This window comes from Megalopta genalis, chromosome 1, assembly GCF_051020955.1.
Source record: "Megalopta genalis isolate 19385.01 chromosome 1, iyMegGena1_principal, whole genome shotgun sequence".
NCBI lineage: Eukaryota > Metazoa > Arthropoda > Insecta > Hymenoptera > Halictidae > Megalopta > Megalopta genalis.
This window is the reverse complement of record NC_135013.1, coordinates 16,454,999-16,467,322: the sequence shown is the minus strand read 5'-3', so window position 1 is coordinate 16,467,322 and position 12,324 is coordinate 16,454,999. Positions and strand designations below refer to the sequence as shown.

Here is a 12,324-nt window from a genome sequence, read left to right as displayed (position 1 = left end):
GTTAATACAATTTTACAGAATTGGATTGATTTCTGTGTTAATACAATTTTACAGAATTGAATTAATTTCTGTGTTAATACAATTTTACAGAATTGGATTGATTTCTGTGTTAATACAATTTTACAGAATTGAATTAATTTCTGTGTTAATACAATTTTACAGAATTGAATTGATTTCTGTGTTGATACAATTTTACAGAATTGAATTGATTTCTGTGTTAATACAATTTTACAGAATTGAATTGATTTCTGTGTTAATACAATTTTACAGAATTGGATTGATTTCTGTGTTAATACAATTTTACAGTATTGAATTAATTTCTGTGTTAATACAATTTTACAGAATTGAATTGATTTCTGTGTTAATACAATTTTACAGAATTGAATTGATTTATGTGTTAATACAATTTTACAGAATTGAATTAATTTCTGTGTTGATACAATTTTACAGAATTGGATTGATTTCTGTGTTGATACAATTTTTCGGAACCGAATCAATTGTTGTATTATCAACATTTCTCAGAACCGAATTAACTTCTGTATTAATAACATTTCTGAGAATTGAATTAACTTCTCTATTAATACAGTTTTCTAGAACTGAATTAATTTCCGTATGAATAACATTTTTTTCCGAACTGAATTAATCTCCGTGCTAATAGAGTTTTTCCGGACTGAAAACGAACCTTTCAAGGCCTTCGATATTTTACGGTTAAACGACCCTAAACGCGCGTAGTCAAACAAAAAGTAGTCGCATGCATATGTAGTCAGACAACAGCTCCGAGTGATTAACGAACAAAAAGCAGTGCGTGCACATGTAGTCAGACAGCGAGTCGTGTTGACTGTCGCGTTAAAAGTGGCGCAGTCGAGCGTCGAGCTCGAGTCGTCGGCAAAAAGTGATTGCAGTCGTCCACGGCCAGACGACATGATCGTTGAATCATTCGTCATAGAGCTGTCCGAGTACCAATTGCCTGGACACGATTGGCTCCAATTTCAATTTAGATTGCAATCGTTACAGAATTATGATCACTGCACCTCTTGACACCGGTGATTCAACGTACAATCCCGCGCAAATACAGGGTGTCCCAAATATGTCCCGCAATACGGAAATAGGAGGTTCCTGAGTTATTTTCAAGTAACTTTTTCCTTAGCCAAAACGCAATCCGCGGCTTTCTTTGCGAGTTATTAACGAAAAACGGTGACCAATGAGAGGCGAGCTCTGATCTGGTGCCAAGCGGCCCAGCCGACGAGCGCACGTAGCCCAGTTCCGCTCATTGGCTCAGACGTCTCATGCTAGCTGATCTCGCATCTTATTGGTCAGTGTATTTCGTTAATAACTCGTAAACGAAGCCGCGGATTGCATTCTCGCTAAGAAAAAAGTTACTTCAAATGATCTCGGGAACCTCCATTTCCGTATTGCGAGACATTTTTGGGACATCCCGTATATACTGTTAATTTTTCTCGGATACTTAATTATAATTACATTGATATATTTCTCTGTAATATATATTTATAATATAATATATATAATTTTTATATTTTTTATATATATATATATATATATATATATATTATATATATTATTTTTAATATATAATTTTGAAAAATTTGTTAAACAATTGGTAGTATTATTATACATAGAAACGGTGTTTCAGAAGAATGCAAAGTTTCGCTAATAAAAATTCTTATTTGTAGCAAAGACAATTTAATTGTTTCAGGTGACTTTTAAGCATTTTTAGCGGACATCGCTGCAAATTACGTTGCATCACCGCAGTTATTCGAGCATGCTGCGGCGAAACGTTCTGATCCCACGAATATTCGATCAGCTCTAACGTATCGAGTACTCGGACGGCTCTATTTCAGGTCACAGCCAGCGCAAAGTAGTTAAGTCCGTTTATAGTCAGACCGCGCGCAGTAGTACACGTTCAAGACTTTGGCCGTGTTCCGTTTAATCCTATCCCGGGAAGAATAGACCGCGGAACGTCCGCGCGGAAAATGAATTCCGTGGTGGAAATTACCGCTGTCAAATTTATTATGGAGAAAAGGTTGGAGAAAAATTCCCAACCACTTAACGACTTCTTCCAAAGAATGAAAAAAACAAGTCTCTTATACGATCATCAACAGGAAGCTTCGTACCATTTTATTTCGACACGTTCAGCTCTTTATAATTGTTTTATTCAATTTTCAAAACGTTCTCGATTTTCAGATTTTCAATGTTTTCTAATTCTTCTATCTATCATCCGGGTTTTTTAAAATAAATATCGTCGAATTCGATTGTAGACATTCAATTGTAAACTTTCAATTTTTCTTCTCGTTGCGCTGTAGTTCTTTTTTCCAATTTTCCACGGATCCTTAAGAACGTTCCCGAGACCATTTTCAAACTTTCAGCGATCTCTCCCGTTTGATTAGGCTCCGTCCCATTAATCTCGGATACCCGTGGTCGACTGAAAACAATAGGAGCCGGTAATTGCGAGTGGAGCGATGCGAAAACGAAACTGTTCAGACCACAAAGGCTTAATCCACTCGGGTAACGAGTCGTCTATCCTGTCCGTCGAAAAAAAACCGAGGGAGGGGGAGGGGGACAGGGGCCGTGAGGAGCGACTGTATTTGCCTCGGGTTCGTCATTCGACACTGATCCTGGGAGACCGTATCGCGTTGCGTTCTCAATTTTTGATCGCGCGTGAAACTCGATCGCCGCTCGCCGCTAATAAAGACAGAACCTCGTGACGCCGTGCACGTGATCCAGAACAGAAAGGAATCGAACTGCGCGATCGGCTGACATATGTATCTCGATCGGCGAGCCCTCGACGAGTTCCTTGCGCTCGCTGCGTCCTCGTTACCCGTCAATTATCCGTCAAAGCGTCCCCCCCGTCAAATTGGATCCTGCGGCTTCCTCTTTCGACGTCGACGGATTTTCAAAGATCCGACAAGGAGAGCGGCAGACCGTGGAAATCGCTTTTCTAATGGCCTTTGTAATAGGACGCGCACGGAACGCTTCTGACATTGTTCGGAACGGGACCTCGCCCGTCGTATCCGGCGCAATCACTGAAGAGTCAAAATCGAAACGGATTATCCGGTTCGCCTCCATTTTCCGGGGTCTAATCCCTCGCGGAAATTCTGACAATAATCTGAGACACTCTGAATAGCGTGACAAGCTTCGAACAAAAATTTTTTTCTTTTTTGATTTTAATCCTGAATTTTAATAAATGAGCCGTTTATTTTGAAAGTGGCATAAGTCACTTTTTCAAAAACATTGAGTTAATGGTAACACTAATGACAATTGAACGGTATCTTTTCATTAAAAAAAAAAAAAAAGTGACTTATGCCACTTTCAAAATAAACGGCTCAAATTTCAGAAGTAGCGGAATTGGACAACTTCGAATCATCGGCTTCTTATTTTCGTGCAGCTTAATCGTTCTTTTAAGTCGGAATAAAATTATATTCTCTTGTTGTTCATGCGAGCCGTTTATGTTTGAAAGTGGCATAAGTCACTTTACCGTAATGGAAAGTGATGATTTTTTAATGTTTATACGAAATTATTTATACTGAGGAAAATATCAGTATCCTGAGATAACAAATACAAGTAAATCTTCTCGAAAGTTAGCATCCATATTTTTAAACGTGTTAAAACGCAAACCCTTAAATATATCGACTTAAAAACAAAGTGACTTATGCCACTTTCAAAATAAACGGCTCATATTACAGGGTGTCCAGAAAGGCTGGGATCAAACTTATGCTATGTGTTACTGAGGTCAAATAGATGAAATAGGTTTATATAAAAGTTATGCTCGAAAATGCTTTATTGAAACGATATAAGCTTTTAATATCTACGATTTATTGAGAAATTTTCGAAAATTACTTCTCCGCAAGAATGCAGGCTTCCAGTCGTCCAATTACTGATTGTAGAATTCTTTCAAATATTCCATCTGCGTTCGAAATAACAGTAAAATGCATTTTAAATGCATTCCCAAAGCTGATCTTCCATTTCTCGCATTTTTATAAACCAAGGTTTAAATAATTTCTGAACGCTAATATCTTTTCGATAACGCATTTTCGGACGTAAGTTTACACCAGGGGTGTCAAACTCGCGGCCCGAGATGAACATTTTTGCGGCCCAGTCAATATATCCGACGCAAAGTAAAAATAAAATAGAAACGTAAATTAGAAATTTTGAAAGTAGTCTCGGCCAATAAAATTTCTCCCGAAATAGGAAAGATAGTATCAGAGAAGAGATGTCAAGTATCAGGACGTAAACAATAATTTAACTTTATATATGTTTATTACAATGTACTAGTCAAGATAAAAATATTTGTTTCCATGAACATTGATTTTTTTTTGCGGCCCACCTAAAGTTAAGCATTGTTTATTTGGCCCAAGTTAGCTTTTGAGTTTGACACCTCTGGTTTACGCGAACTCTCTTCATCTTTTCTCACCTTTCTAAACACCCTATATAATTACTCGAACGCACGAAGCCGCACAACAAATACGAGTCTCCTTTTCCCTCCACGAAATGATTACAACCGGAAAAGTTCTAATCATTCCAACATAACGGTACGACGAAAACCGCGCGAATATAGCTAAAGTTCCGTAACAGTTTGGTAATATCGCAGGAGCCGAGAGACGAATGTTGGTAAATTTTCGAGTAGGAGACCCGAGCGTGAAAAATTGGAGACGACGGCGGAATTCTAGGAACGCGCGTGTACTCCGAAGAATGCCATAATGTGAGACCGTGGGTTGTTGCCATTCCAAAAGCGAATTCCGCGTCCGGGCAGGGTATTTTACCATCGAAGAAATCGCGAAGGATGTGGGCGGGTCTTTCAATAACCGCTCGCCCCGTACAACTCGGAATTCATCGAACACAAATATTGAACTTTGTAGGATTCGCGATAGACAATTAACGGGGCGACGACGACTGGGAGAGGTAGAGCAGGATCGAGTGGCTAGACGGTCTCGATCGCGGGCAGGAGCGAGACCGAGGATCGATGAGATCCCGTGGGCGTGGCCTTGGGGAACGTTAAATCGATTATCGATTCCGCGGTCGGTGTGTTACGAGGTTTACGGGCAGCGTTGTGTTGGTACTTGTGTAACCAGATCCCGTGGAATCGTGGAAACTAGCTCGGCGCGTGTGCCTTTTAGGGACGAAGGGCGGGATCGTACTTACAGGTAGATCGTGCTCGCCACGAAAAACGTCAGAACCAGCGAGTACGGTAGACACACGTTACAGACCCCGAGTGAGCGTAGTATAATGTTGCTAACGATCATCAGAACCACAGAGTCTAAGATCAGGGTTCCGACACCCATATCACACTATCACCACATCGTAGACGCGTCCGCCGAAAGTTATCACTCGATCCGCGGCTATGCACGGACCTCGCCACTTGTCGACCACACTTCGTCTTTCTCGCCAACGATCGTTGCACTCGGATGCAGCGCAGTCTAATGCGCCGGCATTCTTAGGATGCGATCTCCGGTGCTCGACGCGCGATAGACTCTACGGGTATAGAAGTAACATTCGTCTGAAATAGCACAAGAGCGTTTCCAATCGTATCGCGAGGCTTCGATGTAGCCGAGATGCAACGGCAATTTTAGAGCACGAATGCCGAAAAGACTGGTCTCTTAATGTATTTGGCAAAAATGCGTAAAGAATCGGCGAACCGTGAACTGTGCTTTTGCTCGATTATTTTGCTCGTCGCCTTCGCCAGCTTTATTTCTCGCTTCTCCCTACTATTTCACCGTATTTTAACTCGTTGCTCGAGCTCCGCCGTTTCCCTCGCGCGAAAAGAAGAAACGGCGCATTATTTGCTTTCGTCTAATTTCCCAGCCTCGGCCAGAAGTCCCCGGAACAGCGAAATAACATGGGAAAAGCGAGACCGTCGCGGACGATATAAAGCCGGTGATATTGCTCCGTCGGAACGTCGGGCCGATCGCGGGATAAAATGACAGCGGAAAATATGTCGGGAACACGTGCGTAGATTTGACGCGTCGTTGGTGCGGGAAAAGCTCGCGCGAAAATCTCGTGGAAATTTTCGAAATTGTATTCCGCGGGGGAAAGAGGTCGGAGGGAGCGTTACGGGGCGGGGAAACGAACGGAGGATTCGCGGCACGGGACAATAGCAGCCTCGCCTACTTTGCGCTGAGAAATCCCAGGATACAAAGATCCTTATCGGAAGCAGCATTCTTCCCTCGCGCTCCATTTACTCGGCCGCGATCCCCTGCTTTCCGGCCGTGCTCTTCGTTAACCGGACACCCGTCACTCCTTTTTCGACGGAAACGTCGGCTGCTGTTGGCTTATTCCGTCGGGCGAGCGGATGCGCCCGAAATTCCGGAGTTATATAGCTGCCGGCAAATAAATAGCTGGCGATCCGAATAGAACGAGCATTGCTTTGCCGTCGTCCTCTCGTTGCGTCCGCTTCGAACTTTCCCGTTGTACAGTTCGGAGACGTCCAGTTGCACCCAGAATAAAATGCTCGCGAAAAACGTTCGCTCGTGGAACGCGCCTCGGCGGAATCCGACCGGTACGTTTCAAGGAAACGATGCGAGAAGGTCGGAAGGTCGGAACGATGACTCGCGGATCGCACGGCGAGCGAATCCGACGATCACGGCGGTCGGTGGATCTTACGTGAGTGAAGCGGGATCAATTAGAAAAGTTCCAGCACAAAGCAAACGAATCCGGCCATTTATTGTTGCCCGAACCCGCCGACAGAATTTCCTGCACAACCAAACGACAAGCACGGACGAATTTTCGCGGCCGATTTTCGGGCGCGATCAACGTACCATCGGGTGCGATTCGTGGCGCGACAAGATGGCGAGCTCCAGCGCTTGAACGCGATCCGTTCATCGATACGCGAACCGAAACAGATCTTCACCGACGGCGAACTGAAGCCGTGCATACGGCCGTCCGCTAACTATCGTGTCGCCGGAGGAGATATACCATTGGTCTGGCCGATGCTACTACGTGGTATCTCCTCAGTGACGTACCGATATGCTATCGACAAGTTTCTCGGAGCACGCACTGTTTACCTTTTACGGGGAGCCCACGAGGCCGACACGGGTTACGATTCGCGAAACCGCATCCGCTCTCTCATTACGCCGGGTTTGCGGTTCAATTAGCCCTGATCCGCTCGTCCGACCGACTCCTGTCGTTCTGCTACCTACACCCATTTGCAAGCTCCGCCGGTTCCTTTTGCATGTCCGTCTCTTTCGCGTATCAGATTTCTCGATCTTCCAAAATATTTAGGAGCTCCTCGATTAACGCGACATGTTTGTTCGTTTAATACGCGATCTGACTTACTGGGCTTAGAATTTGAGCTCGAGATAATGTTCAATGTTTTAGATTTTCGTATTAAAGTCCAGTTTCCGAGCCGGCTCTGGACAGCTTAAAGTTTCACGATCGAAACGAAATTGAAGCTGACGTAAAATTGACGGACGAAATAGCTCTCGTCCGCGATGAAATTGCGGATACTAAATATGTCGAGCAGCGTCGATCTTATTAAGAGAGCGCCAGGCGTGCGAGAACACGCTCCGAACGAAGTTCTGCGGTCCGATTACGTTTAATCGAGCGCGCATAACCGTACGAATTGCGGTACGGTAATTTTTGGTCGGCGAAACGAAATGGTCGCGGCGAGGCGAAGAAAAGGGGGCTGCGGCGAGCATAGACGAGGTTGGGCCGAAGGCAGCGGTTTACGATACAAACGGTTCAAAGGCTTCAGAAAGCTTGTAACCACTGAGAAGAAATACCACGGCTGAATGAAGGATCGCGTTAAAAAAAAGATGGACTTGTGGCAAAATATGCTTAGGTAATGCCGAATTAGGGTTTCGCTATCGTTCATGTCTCGCCTTGGCGTGAAATTAGCAGCTGTCCGCGCGGCCGTTCACGGTTCCGCGACAGCTGTTACGCGCAACGTAATTTACGGAAACGAAACGAACACGCTGCGGAACGCGTGGACTGTTCCAGTTCGATGGAATCGATGGGAAACGGCGTGTCCCGAGCTCGCGTCGTCGCCGACGAAAACCGACGCGACCGATCGACGAGTCCATCGTCGGGCACGAAAATAATTAAAAGTATCCCGAAACGTTTCGCGATTGCAGACGGACGTCGGGCTCGCATCGAAACCGATTCGAACGACCGAGTTATTTCGCTGCCTGCTCGCGTACCTGCTCTGCGAACGGCGTCTAAAATCCTGGAATTATTGTCGGCGAACACAGCCACCGACCCGAATTTCTTATCGTCGTCGGACTTTATTAAAACCGATAAAGACAGTTTCAAGCTGCTTACGAATCGTTCGGTTCTTTAATATTCGAGGAGAGTTTCGAATTTTGGAGCATTAGGTTTCCATTTATTATATTGTTATTTCTATTTATTATATTGTTTGTCGAAAGCAGACGGTAGTTTGACAGGCAACGCATTCGCCTGAAATTATATATAAAGATTTTGGTAACCTAGCTCAGTCGGCACGTTCGGTGGGAAAGGAATATTTTCGGCACGGTATTTTATTTTCAGTTTGTAAAATAAAAGCGTGACGGAAACATATAAGAAGATGCGCAAGGTATACGGGGAGAATGTAATCAAAAAATGCGTGTGCCAAAAGTGATTTGAGGGATTTTGTTCCAGCGATTTTTCGCTTCAGAATTTAGCGTTAGCATTAGGTTTCCATTTATCATGCTGGGAGTTGGCTTGAAGTTGGGCGTTCCAAAATGCAAATTCAGTTTTAATTTCAGTTTGTTTGTCTAAAGCAGACGGTTGTCTTGACAGGCAAACACATTCGCCTGAAATCATATCCAAAGATTTTGGTAATCTAGTTCAGTCGGCAAGTTCGGTAGAAATTGAAAGATGGGAAACGAAAAGGAATATATTCGGCACGTTATTTTATTTTAAGTTTGTAAAATAAAAACGTGACGGAAACATATAAGAAGATGCGCAAGGTATACGGGGGGAATGTAATCAAAGAATGCGTGTGCCAAAAGTGATTTGAGGGATTTTGTTCCAGCGATTTTTCGCTTCAGAATTTAGCGTTAGCATTAGGTTTCCATTTATCATGCTGGGAGTTGGCTTGAAGTTGGGCGTTCCAAAATGCAAATTCAGTTTTAATTTCAGTTTGTTTGTCTAAAGCAGACGGTTGTCTTGACAGGCAAACACATTCGCCTGAAATCATATCCAAAGATTTTGGTAATCTAGTTCAGTCGGCAAGTTCGGTAGAAATTGAAAGATGGGAAACGAAAAGGAATATATTCGGCACGTTATTTTATTTTAAGTTTGTAAAATAAAAACGTGACGGAAACATATAAGAAGATGCGCAAGGTATACGGGGGGAATGTAATCAAAGAATGCGTGTGCCAAAAGTGATTTGAGGGATTTTGTTCCAGCGATTTTTCGCTTCAGAATTTAGCGTTAGCATTAGGTTTCCATTTATCATGCTGGGAGTTGGCTTGAAGTTGGGCGTTCCAAAATGCAAATTCAGTTTTAATTTCAGTTTGTTTGTCTAAAGCAGACGGTTGTCTTGACAGGCAAACACATTCGCCTGAAATCATATCCAAAGATTTTGGTAATCTAGTTCAGTCGGCAAGTTCGGTAGAAATTGAAAGATGGGAAACGAAAAGGAATATATTCGGCACGTTATTTTATTTTAAGTTTGTAAAATAAAAACGTGACGGAAACATATAAGAAGATGCGCAAGGTATACGGGGGGAATGTAATCAAAGAATGCGTGTGCCAAAAGTGATTTGTGAGATTTTGTTTCAGCGATTTTTCGCTTCAGAATTTAGCGTGAATAAGAATAAATACGAGAATAGATTTGCAATATATTATACAATCATATTTCTGACATCCGCATGACATAACGCGAGAGGTAGGTTTAGAACGTTGATTAGACCGTGAACGGAGATTTGCCTAATGACACAGATCGATAAGGTATCTATACTTTGAGGTTTCGATGCTCGAATCCACTGTCACCAATGTTTCAAAACATTCTAATTAGTTTTTCTACTTTGATAAAGCTACTTTTCTCCAGCCTATACCTCGTCTCTTGCTTTATAACAATGACAATATCGTATTTATTTAGACATTATGCTATCTTTTTATTATAACGTATGCTGGGATTAACAAATTTAGTCAATCATTTCCTTTTAAAATAATGTGAAACCGATCATTTTTCGATCGGCTCGGTAAATTTAGCGTCAGCTATCGCTTGAGTAATTAATACAGGGTGTTAACATAATTATGTTAACATTCTTGAGGTCATGCGAAGTAACTTTTTCCTTAGCGAAAATGCAATCTGAGGCTTCGATTGCGAGTTATTAATGAAAAACAGTGACCAATGAGAGGCGAGATCAGCTGATTTCGTCTCTCATTGATAAGTATTTTTCATTAATAACTCGTAAACAAAGCCGCGGATTTACTTTAAATTTACTTTAATTTACTTTAAACGAGCTCAGGAATTTCCACTTTCCGGATGTTAACATAATTACGGGACACTATACTGTACGCTTATTTTCTAGCGCTCTACGAATAAATGTAGGCAATAGGATCTCAAAATCATCAATGCATAACCTAATCTAAGTTAACACTTTATTGTGAACGCGTACTCGTGTCAGACGTTCGTTATTCTAGTTTTATATGTTCAATCGTTATTTTCTTATCTGTTTAAATCGTAGCCCGTCAAATAAATAAATACACGTTCGATACAAACGTTCATAAACAACAATTCTCAACTGCGAAGAGAAATCGTTTTCTCTCGGAAATAAAGAAATTCGTTTAAATCCCGCTTCGACAATCGATAACATCGACATTCGGAGATGTCCGCGGCAGCTTTAGAACCGCGCACGATCCACGCAGAGATCTAACTTCGAATGTATATCAGACGATGTATTACGGGACGAATATGAGCTGTTTATTTTGAAAGTGGCATAAGTCACTTTACCGTAATGAAAAGTGGCGACTTTTTAATGTTTATACGAAATTATTTATACTGAGAAAAATATCAGCATCCTGAGACAACAAATGCAAGTAAATCTTCTCGCAAACCCTTAAATATATCGACTTAACACGTTCCGTGCCACGTGTACCATAAATGGTACACGTTAAACTTGACCATCAGGTCACGTGTACCATAAATGGTACACGCGGACATATTCATTTAAAGCGCTGAAGACATACATTTTGTGACAAATTTGATTGTATAAAATATATTTCCACCAAAAGGATGAGAGGCATTGTAAAAAATGCTGTATAGAACAAAGCACATAAATTTGTTTAATCGTTATATACACAATAACTATTAATTACAATGTTTGACTTTTTTAAAGCAAGAGCTGCATAAAAACGGTTGATTCGGGCAATCGCTACTTATCTACTGATGATATAATGAAATATTATGTGATAATGTATCAATCTTTAGTCAAAACATCAAATGGCCTGAACGACAAGTTAGGCAAAAATGGCTTGGCACGGAACGTGTTAAAAACAAAGTGACTTATGCCATTTTCAACATAAACGGCTCATATGTTAACGCGTTTTAATTTCAGCCCTGTATTACACGATGGCCCGTTCGGCGGCTTGCCGCATAACCAGAACTTTTTCCAACGAAAGTTTATGACTCATTCATATTTATCGACCTTCCGGTTGTCAAACGTTGTAACTGTCTGAGAATGCTTGGTCGATCGTGCGACCGGAGGCTCGTCGCAGCGAGAGCACCGTCATCTTATTCCTGTCGTTCCGTGTATATGTGGAACATGTACCAACAGGGAGACAGAGGACGACGAAAAGAGAGAGAGAGAGAGAGAGAGGGGTCAGAGGTGGCCGACGCGACGTATGATATTTAATCACGACCGATTGAACCGTACCGGGAGAAATTATTCACCAGTCCCCTTCTCCGATATCGTTGCTGCGAAATTCCAGCGAAAAGTTCGCGAAAACTCCTCTCCGGTAAAAAATCGTAAATAAAAGTCCGGCGGAAAAATCGAGGGTTAGAGCGCCACGAGAGTTTCAACCGGGTTTACGAGGCGCGCGTGACTTCTTTCGCCGTTTTAAAAGAGCGAGATTTCGTCACGCGTTTTCACGATGCGTCATTATTTTATCGATTCGCCAGCACCGGCCCGCAATTTCGTGATAGACCATCGAACAGTTTCTGCCGAATGTTTGGCCGACCCCGCGATTCCTTTTTTCTGAACAAAAAAATACCGCAAACCGTTTCTGCGCCGGAGTTTCCTGTGCCGTTTACGCTACGTTTTTAGTTATTACTACATTTTTAGACCCGGCAAATATTTGCTACGCGGCAAAAATTTGCTTTCCGTCTACGTCGGATTTTGATAGACGGTCTCGGCCGCGTTTCGT

At 42.4% G+C, this 12,324-nt stretch overlaps 1 protein-coding gene across 9 annotated transcripts in view; it reads right to left on the bottom strand.

Moving 5' to 3' along the window:
* Nucleotides 1-12,324, bottom strand: part of shaker (potassium voltage-gated channel protein Shaker) — a 489,510-nt gene that overhangs the window by 319,577 nt on the left and 157,609 nt on the right. The window contains exon 1 of one of the 9 annotated variants that reach the window (XM_033473855.2): nt 5,158-5,480. The exons of 7 other annotated variants lie outside the window; for them this stretch is intronic. In XM_033473855.2, coding sequence (XP_033329746.1) covers nt 5,158-5,297 — 140 coding nt within the window. In that variant the 5' untranslated portion in view covers nt 5,298-5,480. Of the gene's footprint in view, nt 1-5,157; nt 5,481-12,324 lie in introns of those variants that run through there. One more of the 9 variants, XM_033473861.2, reaches the window with a different exon arrangement.